The sequence below is a fragment of the Poecilia mexicana genome, unplaced genomic scaffold (assembly GCF_051168715.1).
Source record: "Poecilia mexicana isolate PSO_F unplaced genomic scaffold, ASM5116871v1 scaffold_2, whole genome shotgun sequence".
In the NCBI taxonomy this organism is placed as follows: Eukaryota; Metazoa; Chordata; class Actinopteri; order Cyprinodontiformes; family Poeciliidae; genus Poecilia; species Poecilia mexicana.
The window spans coordinates 42,646,059-42,667,788 of NW_028263371.1; the positions used below are offsets into that span (position 1 = coordinate 42,646,059).

The 21,730-nt window shown below is 37.2% G+C and overlaps 3 protein-coding genes across 7 annotated transcripts in view; all 3 read right to left on the reverse strand.

The window, feature by feature from the left end:
- Positions 1 to 163: 163 nt before the first annotated feature.
- casp10 (caspase 10, apoptosis-related cysteine peptidase) lies at positions 164 to 10,125 on the reverse strand. 3 transcript variants are annotated; one of them, XM_015001333.2, is made up of 12 exons: positions 9,989 to 10,125; positions 6,205 to 6,488; positions 5,027 to 5,126; positions 4,683 to 4,812; positions 4,284 to 4,321; positions 4,080 to 4,122; positions 3,856 to 3,872; positions 3,729 to 3,759; positions 3,433 to 3,500; positions 2,031 to 2,148; positions 1,400 to 1,898; positions 164 to 1,068 (listed from the first exon to the last, which is right to left on the reverse strand). In XM_015001333.2, exons 1-12 carry the CDS (start codon positions 9,989 to 9,991, stop codon positions 888 to 890), a joined length of 1,512 nt encoding a protein of 503 aa, XP_014856819.1. In that variant the 5' UTR covers positions 9,992 to 10,125; the 3' UTR covers positions 164 to 887. The 3 variants fall into 3 exon arrangements, with proteins under 3 accessions (XP_014856819.1, XP_014856818.1, XP_087857228.1); XM_015001332.2 differs by having other exon boundaries at positions 3,729 to 3,762; positions 9,989 to 10,124; XM_088001102.1 differs by having other exon boundaries at positions 3,729 to 3,762; positions 10,075 to 10,095.
- Positions 10,126 to 10,924: 799 nt separating this feature from the next.
- Positions 10,925 to 14,217, reverse strand: LOC106926431 (protein FAM237A-like). Its single transcript, XM_088003972.1, has 2 exons — positions 13,510 to 14,217; positions 10,925 to 11,356 (listed from the first exon to the last, which is right to left on the reverse strand). Exons 1-2 carry the CDS (start codon positions 13,874 to 13,876, stop codon positions 11,253 to 11,255), a joined length of 471 nt encoding a protein of 156 aa, XP_087860098.1. The 5' UTR covers positions 13,877 to 14,217; the 3' UTR covers positions 10,925 to 11,252.
- Positions 14,218 to 16,253: 2,036 nt separating this feature from the next.
- Positions 16,254 to 21,730, reverse strand: part of adam23b (ADAM metallopeptidase domain 23b) — a 30,302-nt gene continuing 24,825 nt past the window's right edge. The window contains exons 25-27 of one of the 3 annotated variants that reach the window (XM_015001337.2): positions 20,145 to 20,235; positions 19,226 to 19,406; positions 16,254 to 17,997 (exon numbers count right to left, since the gene is read on the reverse strand). In XM_015001337.2, the coding sequence (XP_014856823.2) occupies positions 17,839 to 17,997; positions 19,226 to 19,406; positions 20,145 to 20,235 (431 nt within the window). In that variant the 3' untranslated portion in view covers positions 16,254 to 17,838. The remainder of the gene's footprint in view (positions 17,998 to 19,225; positions 19,407 to 20,144; positions 20,236 to 21,730) is intronic. The other 2 variants (XM_015001338.2, XM_015001341.2) reach the window with 2 other exon arrangements.

The window sequence follows — 21,730 nt, forward strand, 5'->3', positions numbered from 1 at the left end:
CCTAGGGTTCATGAGGCCCTTACAATCATGTCAGGCATGAACAGAGATCCATTTATTGTCTTTTTGTTTGTTTGTGATGACAAATTCAGAAGACAAGCAGAAAAAGCATTACGGCTGTATAATTTCTTTTTTTTAATGGACACCAAAAAAAGTAACTGGCTACTTTCTTTAAGATCATTTTATTTCACATTCATTTAGCTCAGTTCTTTTATTGTGCAACAGATGTTTTAGAATGCTTTACATGGCCATTTATAATTCAAATGAACCGTCATAATATTCACGAGAAAAGCAGCAGGGACCTTGTCTACTAATATAGCCCTTGAAAAAGTGTATTAAATTTGCAAGAGTACTTATGTTAGAATAAATCATGTCTGTAATTGTGTAAACATTTGTGGTGGGGAACTCCAATCACACTTTGGAGCTAAAGTTTATAAAAATGCAACATCCCTGAGGTAAATGGGAGGAGATCTAGCCAAGAACAAACAGAAAATTAAAGAATAAGGTTGTAGCACTGATATGCTGGCTTTTTCTGATACTTTCAATATAATGTTAATTTTTATACAAGTTGCTGGAAAACAGCATAGAATGTATTGTAAATGATAAAACAAAAAAGAAGTTTATATACATTACGATAAACACAAATAAAAGATACAAATCACAAGATCTAAACTGATTACAAGAGCACAGAAAATATGATAAAATGCTTATATTGAGAGTCTGAATAAAAGGTTAAGAGTAGGACTTTATTGATATAATTTGAAGAGCTATAACTCAAAAGGGATTCCTACAAAAGAACGGATAAACATGATTCCTCAAAACTCTGGATCTGATTTAAAATTGCAATCTGTCAGTGAAACAAAAAAGCATAAAAAAAAATCCAGTGTCTCTCAGGGATTGTCTTTGGTCGACGCTCCAATTTTGGGTGGGGGTTTCTCAGGGACAGGGAAGACCACCCTCTTTCGGAGAGAGAAGGCTGGCTGAGGCATTTGCTTTTTCAGCCGACTGTAATCGGTCATGCTGCTAACATCGAAGTTCACTTTTGTCAGAATGGAGACAAGGTCAATCCTCCTGGGAAAACATGAGTCTTCGGTTAGATTTAAAGAGTAAAAAGTCCTCAAAGAACAGCTTGGGGTCAGAGCTGTTACTGTCTGTGGTTATCACCACTAATGATAATTCAATTGTACAAGTTAAACGTTGATTTTCTAGAGACTTGACAAATGACAGCAGAAATAAGCACTTCACATCGCTGTGTACATAATAAACTATGACTCCCTCTTTTGAATCAAATTAGTAAAATAAATTAACTTTTCAATTACAATCATAGTTTTGAAATGCACTTGCAAGCGAGTTCTCTCCACCACTAAATCATTAGCAGCAGATGTCAACATGCATTACTAACCTTGGCACAAACTCGATGAGGTTTTTGCACAATGACTGGATATACCAGGTGCCAGAGAATTTATCTCTGAAGGAGACATGATCAGGAACCGTGGACATGCCCACCAGCAAGTCAGCGATGACTGGGCTCCTCAGATCTACAACTTTCGCATCAGCAGAAATTTGGGTTGTTTCGTCTTCAATGCCGTCTGGATTGACTGGATACTGTTGTTTGCAGCCTTGACAGGCCTGGATGAAAAGCATCTTGGGTTTTTCGATTAAAGATGGGCACTTCTCCCCATTGATGCACTCTATCAGCAATTTGATCTCAACAAAGTTGCCATCTACACCATATACTCCACCCTCCATGCCATGACTGAGAATACAGCACACCAGGCTGTCGTTCCTGCTGTGGTCCCGTTGGCCGATGTAGGCAAACAAATCTTTTATTTGAGCCGCTTTACGGTCTAGGTATATGTACACATCATAGCCCAACCATTCAAACACTTCTTTCAGAGCATCTAAAAGGAATACAAATAGATGAAAATGATTGTAAATACAGTGATTACTCCCAGAGGAGAGTCTGGGGGAAAACACACACGCACACACACGCACAAGGGATTTCATTAGACGGTAATCACACATAAACTTACCTCTATCAACCTTGGTTCCCTCTCTATTATTTAAATTCTGGCATGATTTAGAGAAATCAAAGTTGTCCACTATCAAACAGATCCCTCTGTTCCCAGTCATTGGGTAATCAAACAGAACCTACAAGGAGAAATCCATAAAGAATAAAAACTAACTTCAAGGCACTTTACAGTACAACATTTTACATATGAAAAAAAAAACAACAGACAAAAAAAACAACAAATGTAATCAAATTACAGAACTGCAAACAGATATGCAACACATTTTTTCTCACAGTCTGAAGTTTAATCAGATCAAACATCTATTGTTTTAGGTCATTTTGAATGACCTAAATCATTTATATTTGTAAAATGTCACAGTAACGTTGAAAAGAGCAGGTCTGAGACTTATTTCTTAATGTCTTCAAAATCACAAGTTTCCATGCATTTCATCCATATTTGGTAGCTTTCCATTTGAACGGTATGACTTAATCAAATTTTTTGGATTTCCATACTTCACAGAAGCATCCCCATTTTTCTTCCAAATGCAACGATTGTCATTTTGGCCAAAAAGTTCCACTTTAGTTTCATCAGAATACAGGACATGTCTCCAGTGCAAATCTGACTTTTTTATGTTTCTTTTAGAGTAATGCGTCTTAGCTTCTCGCTGAGTGGCCTTTCAGCCCATGTCGGTACAGGTCACATTTCACTGTGGATAATGACACTATTTTACCAGCTTCAATCAGCGACTGCACAACATCTTTGGCTTTTGTTCTGGGGTTGATCTGTGCATTTTGGGCCAAAACGCTTTCTTCACTGGGACACAGCACCCGTCTCCCTCCTGAGCGTTATGATGGTTGGACATTTCCATCAGGTCTCTACTTCCACATAACTGTTTGAATTAGGGGAGCATCAAAAGAATTGGCCGGCCAATAAATCAACCCCAGTTTCCTGAATTTTGGGAGATAAGTGATCAACCAACAATTATATGAGAAATTTTCTCTCAAGGGTGAACCAGACTGGTGCAGCTCTACAATTCTCTTCCTGATATCTTGACTCATTTATTTTGACTTTTCCATTGTGCCAAAGTGTGTTCAAGGTGTTTCCTTAAAATACATCCACAGGGGTGCCTCCTCTCAGCTCACCAAATCAGAAATTTCCAAAGTCATGACCTCATCATCTGGTCTTTCACTCATTTTTTAAAGAAATAGTAAACATTCTGTATGGTAACTTGTGATTTTGAACACAGAGTGATGGAAGGACGAAGAGAAAGGAAGTAAGGAAAGTAACATTTTAGACTGTAGGACAGGAAATAAAATTGTAAACTTTGGAAAATACTTTAACCAAACTTCAGCCCTCTCCAGATTGACCAGGACCCTGTTTGAGCGTTTATTTTAGAAGGTAAAGGAAGAATAAATGTTCAAACCTCATCATTTTCCTGAGACTCTGGGTTGTTCTTTTCTGGATTCACTGTATCCAAAGAAGCCATTTCGCCTTTTGTGAAAAAAGTGTGGAACAGAAGTAAATGTTAGTAAAGACTGTTAGAAACTGTCTTCTACCTTGGCTAATATCTAGGATATAGAAGTAGATAAGATAGATAGATAAGAGTTCAGGAAAACTAATTAAAATGCATCAGTTTTAATAAAGTAGCACTGGAAAAACTGATTATATGTATATAAAAAAAGAATGAATGAATAAATAAATAAATAAATAAATAGATACCATTTGGGGATTTGGATGGATTCATGGAAGGCTGCTGAAAAATGACATTGAAATAAAATTTAATGAATGAAAAAAAAATTGATATATATTTACTGTCTAGTAACTCAGAAGCTTTCTGGTAACTTACCGGAGGAAGTTGTGGACCTTAAAGAAAAAAAAAGATTTATGATCAAAATAGGAAGGTTAAAAAAAAAAGTAAAATTGCCATGTGATATAAGTTAGATAAATGGCCTTGCTGCCATTTATCTTAGAAAAAACAAAATTATCTAAATTTTTGTTGACTTAAGTGTCACAAAATGATTAAGTAATAGCAACAATTTAGAAAATAAACCAGATGATAAGATGACTTACTCTTATCTTCCCGGAAGTCATTCCTGTAGAAAGGTTTCGGGTTCTAATAAATGGAAAAAAAAAAAAAAAAAAAATTATAATATATATATATATATATATATATATATATATATATATATATATATATATATATATATATGTGTGTGTAAAGATAGCTGGAGTGTAGCAAAAGAACAGATGTCTAATCTTTAATAGATGATTTACCTGGCTTGTCAAAGGTTGCGACACTGGATGCCCAATTTCTGAAAGAAAACAAAACAAAACAAAAAAATCTTGTTTTGGGAATGGAAGCAAGCTTTTGATGGTGTAAGAATATTTACAGATGTGTTATCCATTTAATGAGGTCCAACTCCTCTTTCCCCTCCTCTATAAAAGTGCAATCTTGTAAAATATCTCTTATTTTGGCTCGATGAATGTGTATAATGTAACATTCATCATGTCAGAGGGTTTAAGAACTGTTTGTGCAGTCCTTAAGCTGTGCATCCATAACAAACGCCCTACACTATTTAAGTAATGGAATATTTAAAGTATTAATGCGTGGGGTTTGAAATGGACAGGTCATGTTCCTCATTTGGCTCATATCTATGATTTTCAATGGCTTACCTTTCCTATAGAGACGAATCTCTTCATTCAGCGCAGGACACACTGACTTAAATATGGACTCCAGATATTCAAGACTAGATTCATTTATGAGGTCCATGTGCTCCATCTCCAGGAAGACTCCCAGCGTAGACTGCAGAGTAAAGAATGCTTTATAGTTAAACTTGCAGTGACGTGCAAATGTTTCAAACAATTTCTGGCTTCTTGAACATCCGTGTAGATATTTCTTCCAACAAGCCTTCGAAGATTTAAGGTTAAAAAGGAGAAGATGAGAATAAAAGAAAAAAAGCCTCCGCTGCAGATGAACCTCATCTGGGAGTGGAAAAACACAGCAAGGATCACGCTACTTTTTGATCAAGTTTTCTTCGTGGGATGTCCGTTAGCAGGAACTTCATCTCTCCGAGCTCCTCCTCGGTCATTTGTTCCGACAGGCGATACAGCAGCTTCCTGAAACAAGAGCGATTGTGCGAGATTGTAGAAAAGGTTCAACATTTTTCAATAATGCACATTCCTGATTAAAATCTTCAGACTGAGAAAGAACTTATTCTTGGCTTTAACTTTTGGTGGACATGGCTAAAAAATTTGAGAACTATTTCGAAACACAAAAGCAATTTAAAAACACCAACTTTTGCAGTGTTTTGGTAGATATTTTCAGGCAAAATATTGCCACAAAAAATGAGAATAGTGTGAGGAATATTCTTTTTGACAATTGGTTGCAACTATGTGTTTTTTTTATTTCATTGATATTACTGTGAATGTCACATTAAAGGAAATGTAATTAAACTTAAAACAAAAATCATCATTCTGTAATTTAAAAACCAAATTTTGCATAGTAGGTGTTACAAAAATAAGCCATTTTATTTCCAAGAGAAATGTAAAGTTTGTGGATTTTTTTTTTTTTGTTTATGTCATTTTCTGTCCAGGGTCCCAAAATATTTTTCAATTCAAAACTCAAAAGGTTTCCTAAACTCTAATGAGTTGGGTTGTTTTTAAGTACATAGAAGCAAGAAGAAAGCTGCCCTAGAATCAGGAGAAAAACACATTCTTATAGGGGTGCATCGATTTATTTGTGCCAATTTCCTTAGTTCTGGGAGATCGGTGGTCGACTGAAAACTTACACGTGAAGCCAATCTTCTCTGCCTCAGAAAAGGTCTAAAAACTAAAAAACTAAACCACTGTCCTCTTTATAGGAGCGGTTTGACTGATAGACGGGCCCACCAGGTCCTGTCTGCACATATGCAGTTTACAATAGTCACCCCACTGTTACCAACTCGGTGACTTTCTTGCTATACTTTGCAACATTTCAGACAAAAAAAAAACAAAAAAAAACAAACAAAAAAAAACTGGTATCAGCCAAAATTGGAATCGGCGGGTGAGACTTTTTAAAGATTGTTGATTGGCCAGAAGACTGCAATCGGTGCACCCTGACATTTTTGATTTCTGCTCAACTCTTAAATCCACTTGAACCAATAACAAAATCTTGTTTTACTGTTATGAAAAAAAAAAAAAAATGAAGAAAGCCCACCTGTAGGGTGAGATGAGGGTGCTGGTTGAAGACGATTGGGAAGAAAGTTTAATGTTCTGCAAAATAACAGGGCGCTGGATGGTGAGGAGAAGCTCCACCAGGAGCTGCGGGTTCCCAGCCGACAGACGGTCTTCTTTCATGAGTAAGGAGAAGAGGTTGCTGGCACAATCCAGAGAGACTGGTTTTCTGCTCAAGATGTCAGTGCACAGAAAAGACAGTGCTTCCACCTCATCAGTGGACAAGGATTTACCCACTTCAAGTAGAGCCTTTTGGAAATCCATTTCCTGTCATTAAAAAAAAAAATGTTTTTAGATGTCAGGTTTTTACAGGGTAAAGTCATTACAGACGCTTGAGGATTTTGTGTGCCTTTCAGTGGTAAGCTTGCTGGTGTGCTTTGGATCAGTCTCCTACTCCATGAAACAAATATGCCTCAACTTACAATCAAACTTGTTTGAACATTCTCATGTGTGAAAGTTCAGGGGTTTTGTAACTCATTTTAAGAATCTCAACTCATGATTCCCTACACAAAGAGGATTGTCGTAATTTTGACGAAAACACAAAATTCAGTGTCTCAGAAAAGTTATGGCATATTGAGAGAAAGTCAAGTGGAAGGAAAAGTCTTAACTTCAGCCTGACTGTCAAGATAAATCCTTTAAAATAAAAGTGTAGGGATCTATCCAAGGCTTAAGTAAGCCAACACGCTCAGACACATCTTACGGGTATGAATGTCCTGAACCAGACAACATCAGAAGCGTCTTACCTGCGCCAAGAAGAAACAGAACTGGATTGCTGTTTGCTTTAAGCAAAATTACAAGAAGACTTGAAATATTTCACTCTATGTAGCAAATCTATACAATATGTAGGTTTCTCTTTCTGAAATGAGCTACAAAAAATTATGAACTTTCAAAATATAAAAAACATTTTTGTAGCCCTTCAGTGTCCAGGTAAGTATGGATCTTGATGCAGAGCAATGACTCAGGAGAGTCTCACTGAAGCCATTTCATTTTATTATCTTTGCTAATAATTAGTCTAAAAGGGTTGATTTTGGTTAAGTGCAAATCTTTTTTTTTTCTTTTTTTTTTCCACAATAAAAACAGATCGATACAGATAGATCTATCAATAAAGAACAGGGCATTTGATGGGGTATATTATTTTTTTCTGAAAGCTTTTGGACATGTCAGGACATGTTTACTAGAGCAGAGAAAAACACTTCCTTATGACTTGCTCTAAAAAAATGTCCCTATGCAAATCTGATTTATGTATTTAAGAGGAGGGCATTTTTTTGAATGAGTTTTAAAGCTTTGGATAGTCGTCAACCTGAAATAAAACTAAAAGTTTGACTGTGTTAACCGTCTGGAGCATTTAATACGTTTAGTGACTTACTCTGACTTTATCAACATAAATAACAGGATTACTGCAGATGAAGCTGCAGCATTTCCTCACTGTGAACAGTTCATCGTTTTAGGCCTGTAGGGGCGAATTCATAAAGCGGCTGGCTGGAGGAGAAACGGGAGCGATCGCCTCAACTGATTTTTCAGCGAGTATCATTCAACATTTCTATCTTATGTTAAGTTAAGCCTACATATCCACTCCCATCTGTCGAAATACTTCAAGACGAATGTCTTGTTTTACTTTCATTTAGTATTTATGTGCCGTGATGGATTTCCCCTCTGCTCCCTCTCCACTCATGTTTTGTAATTTAAAATAAATACTTAAACAGAAACTTAAAGAAACAGTTTGAAGAGCTGATCAAACTACAAGAAACCACAAAATGTTATAAAGTACATTATAAAGTACTGCAGAAGCAGTAAAAAACAGCCATGTTAACTGTAAGTATAAAAAAAGACAGATTTTAGCAGATCCTATCTTACCATTGAGACTCCAAATATCAACTGCAAACTTCAGAGCTTACATGACATGAATAAACGAGCAGAGGGAAGGGTGGCATTGCTGTTTATACAAGCCAAACCACAAACACGCACTGTTTATTTTATTTTTGCCGGCCTTATTTCTTTAGAAGTAAGGCTAAAACTTTCCTATTGTGATCTTCCTTTTGTGATGCACCAGAGGCCAGTGGCCTCCGTTTCCATCCGTGTCGTTACTAGCCTTAACCAACAAGTCCAGCCTGAGTACATACGCAGTCTGAGTTGCAGTGCAATACTCTAAATCAAAAGATAGCTCTGTCAAAATCCAGGCCTAAATCCAGTTGATTCATGATGAGTTTACAGACACACTCTCCATTCATTCTGAATAAATTTGAGCAAGCATTCAAGCAAAAATGAATAAGATTAATTTATTATTAATATAAATGCACAGCATACATACCTTTCAGTCTTTTGCTTGTAAAACATAAAAAAAACATGTATCATATTCATGTTACTTCAGAAAATACGTGGATGTTTGTGGTTGTAATGCGACGATGCATAGAAAACACTCAAGAGTAAAAGTCCTTTTACAACAAACTGTAAATTACACCTAAACTGAAACAGTTTTAATGATTTAGAAACATTTTGAGATCATTCCAACACTCAGTACTCCTTTAATGCTCCCCCAGACTCTTCATAGCATTATACTATTTTCTATTATGTAATAAACCAAGTTACAGTCTGTGAATCACATGATTTGAGTCAGTTGCCTAAACACGCCTCCTTAGTGTGGCGCTTTGTTGAAATTTCCTGTTTCAACAAAGCGTCACAGAGTTAAATGAAAGTGAAACAATTCAACAGTTGAACAGCAGCAGACCATGAGCAGCCAGGTCACCAAGGTGACCACTGGTGTTTATTTGTACAAATTTATCACCCAGTAAAACAATTCCTTTTAGACCTTTAATGCCTTTCATTCGGTTTATTCATTCTTTGTCATTATAAAAGATCTGCTCCTATCCAACTAAAAAAAAAATCTAAATGTTATAGCTTTACTTTTTTTTAACCATGCTGTTCAATTTTTGCCAAGGAAATTATCACAACTTCCTTGAGTTAAAAGCCCGGAAACCACTGAAAAATTGAAGCTTGAAAATGATTATGTATGCGGTACAAAATCAGAAATGTTAAGGCTTAAAAAGCCAAATATATGGCTTTTTTAATAGCTTTTTTTATATAGGCAACAGTCATAGACAACAGGAAGTTGCCTATGGCTGTAAACCAAAACATTCAGGATAAACGTGATTAAAATAGCGAACAATTGATTAAACAGAATAATGTACTTTCAAGTTCAGTACACTAAACATTTTATTGTTTTATGTAAAGTGATAAAATGTGAAAGTAGAAATATTTCACTCAATAATTCATGCGTCTCTGTCTTCTCCCGTAATTGTTTACATGCTGGATAAAAACATTCCCAACACAAAGTGACGATTCCCGGTTAGCTGACTCAGACGAGGAAAAGAAACGTTCAAACCAGTTATAGGAAACGTTCACGTGTTTTTAAACACGAATAAGGATGGGTGATTAATTCCAAATACGTATAGAGCAAGAACAATTCAAATATGGTTCCCCCTAAATATTTTTGTGGGGAACCACCTACAAGTCCAACTAAGATCATTTGACGTTATTTAAAATAAAAGAAGTTTAACCCGTTGGGATCGTTTTCTTTTTCTAAATACTTCCTACGAACCAAGCTAAATTTGTCAGTCTGTCTTTCTCCAATATTCACACACAAAAACAGGGATCAGGACCAGGAAAATAACGTGTAACAACGAGTAAATCAGCGATGTGAGCCTGCACTCTGAACTGTATAACATTAACCATCAAGGTACGAAATGACGATAAACAAGACGCTGTCATACCATGTAGACGAGTTCACTTCAGCATAATGGAGTAGCTCCGAGCCGACGAAGGAGACAGAAATACGAGCTAAACTGTCAGAACTCACATGAGATATTGAACCAGCCCAACAACGGAAGTTGAGAAGAAAGCAAATGTTAAACCTTGAGCGAATTTCTGAACTTTTAAAGCCGACAGCGCCCCCTGCTGCAGTAACAAACAAACAACCAAACAAAAATAAAATATGAAAATAAATAGATAAATTAATAAATGCATTAACACATTAATAATAATAATAATAATAATAATAATAATAATAATAATAATAATAATAATAATAATAATAATAATAAATGAGGCACCTCAACATTTTTTTTTACTTAATCTCAAATTGTACACAGTCTTTTCACATCAAGGACACACAATGGGAAACATTATTAGCATTGGAGCCAGTAAAGAAATTCTTGTTCTGTTTTGTACCTCCATGATAAGAAATGTTTGCAGTACTCTAAGAAAAACCTGGTATAAAAGTCCGTCGATTGCTGAAATATATTAACTGCTTCATCATTTGAAAATTTTCTTTAAGTTTGCTGGCCTCTCTGTCAAAAAGACAGTATAATGTGTGGTGAGATTATCCAACATCACCTTTAACCCTAAACTGTGACTCAGGAATGACGACTGTTACTATGAGGTCAAAGTAACATGCCCCTGAATGTGGCATGTATCACATTGTATTTCATTATATCAAATTTTAAACAATAATTTTCACCTCACTGTGAAAGTCATGTTTTATACAGAACAATGAACATCCAGACTTTTGCCGCCTTCAGGAAGATGTCAAATTTTTTTCATAATACTCAATAAGAAAATCAATTTGGTTCAAATGTATGACAAGCTATAATTAGCAAAACACAGACAAACCATCTTAAAAAAAATGTTTCAATGCATATACAGCAGTGTCCTGGTAAAGGTTTATGATTTTTATAGATGAGAACAAATAACTGACATCTGAACTGTATCAGCAAATGTATTTTTTATTTTATTTTTATTTTTTCTTTAGCCAATAAAAAAAAATCATCCAAAATGTATATACACAGACACACATTTACATTTTTGAGCTAGATATTTAATTGTCCATATAAAAAAGTAACAATATTAAGGAATGGAAAAGAATAGTATTAATATCCCCACAACATTTTCTTTTAACTGAGGGACATCACAAAGAGGGAGTGAAATAAAGACAAAAAGCTGTCCAGCTGGAACCCTCAGAGACATTTGTGTTGTGTTTTATTTGGGTTCAGTCTTCAGTGTGGTGATGTGTCCTCTGCGTCTCACTCTCACAATGAGCTTTGTCCAGGAGTTTGCTCTCGAACTGTTGAACCTGAAGGACTCTGCAAAAGACAAACACAGATTGAAAGTTGCAACTAGCAACACTCTCATCTAAATGGTTTTATACAAAGAAATGTACTGAAACAATTTAATTAGGTGTCTGAAGAGAAATTTGCAGTCTAGGTATTTGTGCTTTCAACATAAATGGGGGAATGAACCCAGAGGGAACAGTGAATCATGGAGGAGGTTGTTATTTATAGCTCACGGTAAATCCCAAACCTTCAGACCTAATATAATGGGATTCCTGTCGTTGTTTGCAGACATTCTAGCCCTATTCAAGTTTCATTCTACGATGAAACACTTTCATATGGCACTGATTAAATATGGGGATTTCCAAATTCTCAAATTCAGGTGGCCTGTGTGCAAACATCACTACAATGATATCAGAAGTCGATTCAGAAGCAGTTTGAAGTGTTTTTCATAAGTATGAAAATCCGTTGAATTTCTTTCTTTCTTTCTTTCTTTCTTTCTTTCTTTCTTTCTTTCTTTCTTTCTTTCTTTCTTTCTTTCTTTCTTTCCTTCTTTCCTTCTTTCTTTCTTTTCTTTAGATTTTGTCATAAGTTCTCCTCGATAAGTTTTATGTTGTGGGGATTTTCTTCAGGGAGACTGGTCAGGCATGGTGGATAGATGGATGGAGCTAAATTCAGTTCAATTCAACTCTAAAACAGCGTCCATACTCCCAAAAGGGAACTAAATGCTGTCATAACTCACATCATTAAAGTATCTTTGAAGAGTCGTGGACTGTGATGGGCAGGAAGAATCTATTTTGGTGTAAAACTCCAGTCCTTGAGGTCCAGTGGCTGTCTTGCAACTTTCAAATATGTCATGGCTTAAAAAACACTTCAAACGGATGATTAGGTTATGCACAGGACTCTGCAGAACTTACTTGACTGCATGCTGTGAGGACGCAGTTCAGCTTTTTCATTCAGTCTGTTCCAGACCGGGGACACATCTCAGCATTGCAGGACCCAGCTCTCAAGTACTGCAGTTTGACACCCATTCATAAAATCCCAATAAAATCAACATTTGTGACTGTAATGTGATCCAATATGATAAACCTATTGGCAGCTACCACTAAAAACACAAGCTATATGGTGTTTTCTTTTACTTTGGTGTGAATTAATAAACGAATTTATTCCTAATAATTCAAATGTCCTCTAGTACAGGTATCAAAAGTGATTGTCCCTTTTGTTCAAAGAGGCTTGTAAAAGTGTGAAGTTTTTATTTTTTTTTATGTTTCTTAGATCTGTAGTTCAGCGGTGGATCAGGTGAAAGAAGAATAAAAAGAACATGTTTACAGAGTAGCATGGTGGTGGCATGCTTTGCTTCCTCTGCGACTGGAAACCTGCAATGTTCATGGGGCAATATGGATTCTAACAAGTGTCAGGAAGTCCTGGTGGAAAAGGAAACTGAAGCTTGAGTGTCATGGGGCCTTCACCAAGGATAATGACACTCAAGTTTCAGCCTGAGTGTCATTATCTTTCAAATGTCTTTGGCTTTTGTTCTGGGCTTGATACACACATTTTTACGCATTTTCAGTGAAACTACATGATCATGTGTGACACACATGATCTGTCTTTACTGAAAGATATGATGGCCAGAAACTGCTGTTTATACACAGAGTTTGAATAGATTAATTCAACAGCAATGTAACAGTTTCTCATTATCTGGGCTTTCCCAAATTGTTTAAAGGCATTGCAGGGTTTGTAAACTTCTGATTTCAGAGAAAAAAAAAGTATTTTGGGATACACCCTCATCACCCTCATCCATCTTCCTAAAGCAGAACAAATTTGATGTCAGGAAATAGGAAACATTAACTTACACCTATCAGACATTTATTTTTTTAGTATTATTTGTGTTTTATTTTAAAAAAATAAACATATTTATGAAAAAGTAATATTTCTAAATACATAACAATTTTACATTATAAATATTAATAGATATTTTTTAATGACTTATAGTGAGCTCTTTTAAAAGTGGACCTTTGGAAACATACATTTTATTTAACTTTTTTTTTTTAAATGGTAAATATTTCCTTTTCAGTGGCATTTTGATGCTTAGTCCCCCCCCCCCCCTTTCCCTCCCATTTTTTTCTTTCATTTACTACAAATTATACATCCGTTTGACTGAAAACAAAGGAAATGGGCGCACTTACTGTCAGTAATCAGGGAGTGCACAGAGGTGACGTGTCTCCTCCCCATGCCGTGGCTCCTGGACATCATGCATTCCACGTAGATCTCCCAAAAGACCCGGGCCAGGTCCCAGAACAGCGCCGCGTGTTTCCCGTCCTCTGAGGACCGGAGGGTCCCCATAAGGTCCCAGAAGGCGGGGACCGTGTCGGCTATCCTCGGAGATCGCATCTCTAGCAGCAGGGCCGAGGAGGAGTCCCAGCACTGCGGGTCGGCCCGGTGGGCCGTCAGCGGATCCACCTGCGGCAGCTTGTGGCCCCGCAGCGGGACCGCTGACATGCAGGTCAGAACAAACACAGTGGCCAGGGTCAGGTTAAAGAGAACCGGGACCATTTCCTCTGGACCAAACGCAGATAAATCTGACACCTGTCCGATAGTGTTTTCTGTCAGATAAAATAATTAATTACTTTTAGAGAAGAAAAAACGTTTAAATGACACCATTCAAAAAAAAAAAAATGTTTTTACAAGAATAAAAGATAAAGATTCTTTTTTTTGTTTACTCCTTCATGAAGTACATTTCAATTATAATCCAACAGATGTTTTCCAAATAAAAAAATGTACTTACCACTTGTTCTGGCGTGGCAGCCTGGGTTTTAGCTTTGATGGGAGTTTGATACATACTTGTTTTAATATTTGGTGACGTCACTGCACTCCCTCCTTCTCAAATGGTGGCTCCTGACGTTAATTATGCCTTTTTTTTTTCAAAGATAGACACACAGATGTTCACAGATTCTCTAACTGACTATAGCTTTATTGCAAAGCAAAATGGGCAAGAATTTCAATGTCTTGATGTGGAAAAACTAGTAGAAACTAATCCTGAGGCAATTGGAAGGGACCACTAAATATTTAATATTGTAATAACATGACATGTGATAAGTTGAAGATATCTAACTTTAACTATTCTTGGGGTTGGAAACCCAAATTTGTGTTTGTTGACGCTGAAATGCTTAGAATGCGATTTTGATCAATTAAACCAAATTTAGCCCATATCAAAAATACTGTCGTTTTGTGAATGGGACTTCCATTTAGTAGCGCTTTATGGCATTATTCTGCTTAATGTAAACCAAGAAACCAAGTTGTTGTTTTTTTTTCCTGTGGAAAACATAAGTAGTCTAACCTCACAAGACGTTCTGTCATTTGTAAAACAAACTCATCTCTAAATAATGTTTCAGAAAGTGGTAAATGATTTTGTTTTATGTGCTTTTACTGAAATGTCACATGCATACCTTATCTCAAATGTAATTATTTTCACAGTGAGGGGTCCGACACTAAATGTACTGGATGGATGTCTTACTCACTCATTCATTCCTCTGATGATGCATAGAAGTTGGCTTCACAACACTTTCACTGCCAAGGATGAATTCTAACTTTTAAATGAGGAACATTACATGCCGGAAAATAAAATGTGATGTTAAGAGGCATCTAGAACTAACATGAACTCGATTTTCTTTTTTTATATATATTTTTTATTTTCCTGTGTATTACTCGTTATTTTATTATTAGTCATATCAAATTATTTGAAGTCCCACTTCCCACTTCCGGTCCCTTAGAAATGAGCCACCACTCAATGTGCCAAAAAAGTCTTGAGTTGCACAGAAAAATCACAAGTTATTGTCTAATTCTCTCATTTATAGCACTAGATGCATTATTATGCTCTGTTCAGTTTAAATAAAGTTATCAAGAATATAAATGTTGATACTTTTTGCAATTGCAATAATTTCTTTTGAACTTTCCTTTGTCCAGGGTTGGATGATCATACAACATACAGCTGCAGTGATTTAAAGAACTGAATTGCATCAGTTTTACATATTTTCTGGTAAATGTCTTTTAAATGAGAGGCTACAGATGAAACTTAACCGTACACCCCCATTATTATTTTCTCAAAGTTCTTGCAGCAAGTTGCATTTCCACCACATCCTTTTTGTAGATTATTTTATCATAGAGTTCATTTATTAGTTATTTAATTGTATTCCTGTCACAGACTTGTCTTTTACTATTGTCCCATGTGTCTGTGCACTTGTGTTTTTGATGATTAATTCATATATGTAATATTTTTGAGCTCAAGCTGGCTTTTAGTTGCAGCAGACTTGTTCATAAGTTCCCAGACTCCAAGTCAATGATGACACTTAGATGCACATGTTGAATTTGATGAAGATCAGGGCAGTTTTGAGATTAACCTTTTATCAGCGTGGCAACAGAAAACTGTCGAGAGACACTGAAGAGTAAACCACGACTGTTTTTTTTTTCTTCTGGTGCTTATCTAGTTCTTGTGCGGTCATGGCAGGTCTTGTTTTAAAGGTTTATTTTTAAATGTTACCAGCTTTTAATTTAATTAATTTTTTTTTTTTTACCGTGTGAAGGTAATGCCTGAAGTTTGTTGTTCAGCAATCAGATATTGAAATTATTTAAATCAGTCACATTGGTTTAAGGTAACTTTCAATAAAAAAATAAGTTAAAAAGCAAAAAATTATATTTTTTCTGTTCCACATTAAACTGAACATGTAATATTTTACTGAAACAAATAACACTGAAAAATCCAAAACATTAAAAGGACTTTGTTAGGACACAGAACAGACATCCCCGATTTAACTTTCAGCTTTTTAAGTTATGTAATTCCTAAAAAGATAGAATAAAATGCACCCTGCCCCCAAATGATGTGTAAATTATTACAGCTACATCAGACGCACAAAGAAAATAACCACAGCTCAGATAAAATTTGTCAGTAGTTTATTAATGGGTCAAACTGTACATGATGCAGTGAGAGAGGGACACCAGACGATGAGCAACATGGAGGATCACAACAATGCCAGTGCTTTCGGCAGCACCTGGAACACACCAACTGTCAGCTGGACTGGAAATGATGATGGACTTTGCATCATGAAACTGTTCTGGCCTCGCTATGCGCAGGCACCGCACAGTTCGCTTGTGTGTCTGATTAAAAATTTTAAACAGCATGAAAGAAAAATAAATAAATAAATAAATAAATAACAGACAAGAAATGACTTACATTTCCACAAATGTAAAAGGGCGCTCTCTTGCTTTACGCTGGAAATATGGATTTTTATTTATTTATTTTTTTTTATTGTTTTGAATTTTTAGTTTATGCTCACCCACAGTTCGAAGCAAAATGAAACAAGATGTTGGAGAGGCCAGATAGAAAAGAGTAATCAGCTGAGTGTTTTTTTTTTTTTTTTTGTAATTCCATGTCTACATTGATGTCACTATTATCCATACTTTTTGTGCAATATCTCTCTTTGCATAGTAAATAAAAGTTAAATGTTCTGGTTGTCGACATGCTCCTATCTTTTGTAGCATATTTTTCTTGCAGATTTTTTGGGGGACTCCCATATAGAATTATAAGCCCACTACAGTGATTGCATGCATGCAGCTTTATCAGAAGAGCCAAACTTGATTCCTACTCAGGGGTTTATGAGAGCAAAAGAGGCTAATGCCAGAAAGGTGGGTGCTGATGAGGACCTGCCTTGGGCAGTCAAAGGCCTGTGTGGACAGACTTCATGCCCTCACCAGTGGGGGCGGGGAGGCACCACTGGCTGCAGACAGAGTGGGAGGAAAAGTGCTCTGTGTGCAACAACATCCATCTGTTCAGGTGATTGATTCTTTGGCTTTTGAGTCACCATTAGCATTGCTTCATTAGGAGGGGGTTGGGGAGATCTTTCCAGACCTGATTGCAGTCTGGATCCCTCTAGAGCTGCATGTTTCTCCTCTGTCTGGCCCAAATCCCACAAGCCTGTCTTGGGGTTTATTTCAGTTATGTCTGCTGTAAAACATGCTAAGATAGAAAACGGAAGCAGTTGAGGTCGTTGTGAAATAAGCAGTCGATTAAAAACCCGAACTCCTTATTGGTGTGTCATTTTACGTGTTTTTCTTTGTTAGTTGGTCTGCATTGTGCTCACATGCAGCACCTAAAAGAGGAAATTGAGCTTTAACTGGTTTTCCAGTGTTTGGTTTTTAACGAGGCTTTCTCCTGCAATAGATAAGTCCTTTTTTTTTGTCTTTGTATGTTTTTTTGTTTTTTTATGCGCTATATTCATAGCTTTGTTAGCCATGCTGAGCCCGAAAGAAAGGGCGTCTCATGCCAAGGAGGGCCAGCAAGCAGCACACCTTGTGTGTAAAGTCATGCCAGGTGAGAGGATGGTGTGGATTCCACCTGAACGCCTGTGCACTGGCACTAAAAGGAGGAGTTGGAAGGGAAAGGAAGTTACATGTGGAGTTGAAAAGGCTGCAATTTTAATGTCACTACAATGGGAATTGTTAAAATGTCCACTATGTCTTTTTCAAGTAAATCTAATGCCAAAAAAGTCAGCAGCAGTAAGTGCAGTCCAGCTGTCAGGTAGCCAACTAAGGAAGCCTCGGAGGAGTCCGTCTTCGACTGTCACCTCTCCTTGAGTTAAATGGCCTGGGCGTTGGGGTCGTAACGCCGCTTCTTCACATTTCTTGTGTGGAGATAAGAAAACAGCAGTCAGTGTAATCCACAAACATTTCTGCAACACACTTAATGCAACGTGGACAGGCAACCGCACTCATCTCCGCAGCTTACAGTGCTGCTAATATCTCATTTTAAAAAAAAAGAAAAAAAAAACAACATTTGGAAGCAGCTATATTAGAAAGAAAAAATACTGTAACAAGAACTGTTACAGTATCGAAGTGAGGAGAGGCTTGTCCATGTTGACCAGTTCAGCCTCGACTGCAAACAGACAGAAGTGCCTATGGTCACTTTAGGTGTCAATTTATGATAAAGTAAAGGCTGCAGATTTTATGCTAGCTAGAGTAATATTATTCATACCTCTTGACCTTGTTCCCATGTTGTGAGGTAAGAAATGTTTTACAAAAAGAAATTGAAAAGTGCGGTAAATAAAATTAAGGGAAATTATTTGCCTTCAGAAATCCCTTAATTAGTAAGTATAAAAAAAACAGATTAAAGTTGCTTTTAATCCAATCTGACTGGGATAGAGTTATTTTGCAAAAAGGGACTAAAAGAATTGTTGCTGTAATCGCAACAAAAGATAATTCTACAGAGTATTAACTCATCATGACAGACAACAATTTTTTGCCACAAATTTTTCCAATTTTAATTGTTTTAAAAACATCTCATTATTTCATCTTCAAGCGGTATGAATCCTTTTGCGATAAATTGTATTTTTTAAGGCATCAAACACTGAATATATTAACTCCTAATCCCAGACTTGTAATCTCCACGTTTTAGTGGAAAATAAATAACCCATGCTGGTTTCCGAGTATGAACTTCCTCTGTTTTGCCTCTTTTGCAGACAAGTGCTGACTGGCTTGTGTGCGTGCAACATCAGCTTCCACAGTGAGGTGCGGGAGACTCAATACCAGTTTTGATGGGAAAGACATTGTTCCACTCAAAACAAAACCATCTAGGAGGAAGGAACTAACAGAAAATATACTCTATGGAGGAGGGAGAGAGTAGACAACCACAAGAACAACGACGACAGCAGCGGCAGCAGCAACAATAACTACTACCAAAGAACGGTGGGACAACACTGAGCACGACAACAGGAGTGATGCATAACCTCCCCGTACTGTGGCTTGCTGTGGGGCTTCTATCACCCTGTCATGCACCTTTTCCAATAGTAAGCCAGCTCAGGGTGGCACTATTGCTGTGCGTGGTTCATGCAGTGCAGTGCGCCGTGTCTGTACCAGGTCTGTGAAGCAGGCAGCAATGGCAGCTGGTGTGGTCGGGTCCGAGCCTGGCCATCCAGGTGGGTGTGGCCAGCCATGCCACAAAGGCTGCAGGCAACAAAAAGGTCCTGGCTTCTCTCTCTGTGCGTTTCTCTGTGTCTGTGCTGTCGCTCTCACCACTCCGTTTAAAAGGCTCAGCCTCAAAACAGTGACGGGTTCGGGAGAAAAATCATGGAAGTGATGAGAGGACGACAAAGTCGGGACCAGATCGCTGTGCTGTTTGGCTCAGCCTTTGTGCAATGAGCTGACCTCCTCCAAGTTAACAAGTCAACATGCAGAGAACGTGTTTGGACTATTTATCTTTTATTTTTTTTCTCCCCCTTTGTCTGTTGCTCTGTTATGCTGAGAACCATGATGCTTTGCTATTTGGCATGCTTTCGTGGCTGCAGGATTAATACTTCTAATTTAGTTCTTCGGTCTGCTTGGATTAGAGTTTATAACACCCCTGTTGCTCGAGACAGCAGGTTAATCAGCTTCAAACTGGAGCTTAAAACCCATTTTCTTGCTACATCATTGGATTTCAGAGGGAATTAAACCTTAAAAATTGAAAGCACCGTTTCCCCTCACTGAACATGCATGTCAAGCACTGAGAATCTGCCCGTCCAATCAGTTTGAGGTTCTGCTACAAATGCACAGACCTCCTCGAGCCTTTTGCGATGAACTCAAATTCAGATGCATTATAAACAATGTCCACTGCACTTCAGTAAAGCACACGCTCTTTTGCGAGTGCATCTTGGCGTAGCATGCTTTTTTTTTCTTTTTTTTTTTTTTTTTTCCTTTTGGAACCATTTTCTGTAGCAGGAGCTCAAACCCTGGTGTCTAGAAGCAGCAGGGATGCTAGAGTTACAGCAGGAGAGGCATGCAGCGTGTTGCTTACTTAAAGCCCCATCCAGTCCCCCCCAGCACTATGGCAGCCACAAGGATGGCTCCGGCGATGGAGCCTATTATTAGATTGGTGGCACTAGGACCTGTGAAGGGTTATGGGGAAAAAGACATGAGTTTCTATACTCACTTCCTGGATTTGTAACATGTAACTAGACAATAAGGATTTCACATGGCATCAAAAACACACCAAGAGTGCTATTACAGGAAAATGATTGAATCTGAGGATGTATTTTGCATGCTTTTCAACCCCCTTTAGTGTGTAGCGTGGTTTAAATGCACTGGTGCATCTCAATAAATTACAATATAATGGAAAAGTTATTTTCTTCCAGTAATTCAGTTCAAAAACCTCAAACGGATATTGAACAGATACAATTATACATTTTAGGTGTTCATTTTTTGACCAGTGATAAGATTATGGCTTGCAGTGGAAATCCAAAATCTTGTTTCTGAGAAAATTTGAATATGACAATACAATTTATTTAAAAAGATATTTTAATAGAAAAAAATGTTTCTGGCTGTAAAATCTGATAGACCTGCCGACTTGTCAGCAGCCAGGATATTTATTGGCAACATACAGTAATAAAGGAAAAATTTGTGAAAGTAAAAAATGACTACAAACATGTCCTAAAAGGATTATTAAGCAAGGGGTGCTTCAAAATGTATGGGCTACAATTGTTTCCAAATATATTAATAGAGAGCTGAGTAGAAGAAAAACATGTGATAAAGACAAGTGCACCAATACAAGAATAACTGCATAAGGTGCTTCTGAACTACAGAGGGCATGAGCGTCCTACAAGGCTGAAGAAGAAAAAGGAATTCGGCCAACTGAGCAAAAGTCCAAACTTTTGATTCTGCCTGCTTCCTGCATGTTTTTGGGTTCTTTTCATTCACATATTGTGACAGTAACGATAATCAAATTTAATAGAAATGAAAATGTTGACATACATATTTCTGCCTGGAGTAAAAGCATACATGAGGCTCACTTTTTGAACTGAACTACTTTACCAATTACACTTTTCAATAATATTTTAATTTGGGATGCACCAGGAATCAAGGCAACATCCTGGAAATGTTTACACTTATTTGTCTTCATTAGAGGTAATATTTGCCTTTGGTTTGTTAAGGTTGTGAAGAAGACTTGACCCTGGGTATCCATCGCTGAAGAAAGACTGACAGCTGATATATGAGAATATATGTGACCTGCGGTATGAGCAGAACAAAATGTTTTTTTTGAAGGGGTCCCAGTCACCACACAGCCTCCACTAACTGGACAATTTCATCTAAATGCCCCACATGCCCCAGAAAGGAGAGGATCACAGGAGCAACCACATAACAACTGAGAGTAAAAGAGAGAGGTTGGATGAGAAGAGGAGGGAGGGAGAATGAAGAGAGAGGCTTGTCATAATGGGGGACAACAGCAGAAGAGGAGGAGTGTAAGGGGAATCCATCGATCAATCACACAACACTGAAAACAACCAATCACATGACAACTAATATGGTCATCACCAACACACGAGGAAACACAAAGCCACCGGGACGCACACACGGGCTCAGGCCGGCTCACGAGACCGCCCGCAC

Excerpts from the sequence above, each read along its gene's own strand:
- casp10 (XM_015001332.2), bottom strand. Across the intron at positions 3,501-3,728 it reads TCCATCCAAATCCCCAAATG|GCGAAATGGCTTCTTTGGAT; the intron begins GTATCTATTTAT and ends TTTTCACAAAAG. Across the intron at positions 2,149-3,432 it reads AGTCTCAGGAAAATGATGAG|GTTCTGTTTGATTACCCAAT; the intron begins GTTTGAACATTT and ends TTCTCCTTGTAG.
- LOC106926431 (XM_088003972.1), bottom strand. The coding sequence starts at position 13,876 with ATGGTCCCGGTTCTCTTTAACCTGACCCTGGCCACTGTGTTTGTTCTG. Across the intron at positions 11,357-13,509 it reads GCACTCCCTGATTACTGACA|AGTCCTTCAGGTTCAACAGT; the intron begins GTAAGTGCGCCC and ends TGTCTTTTGCAG.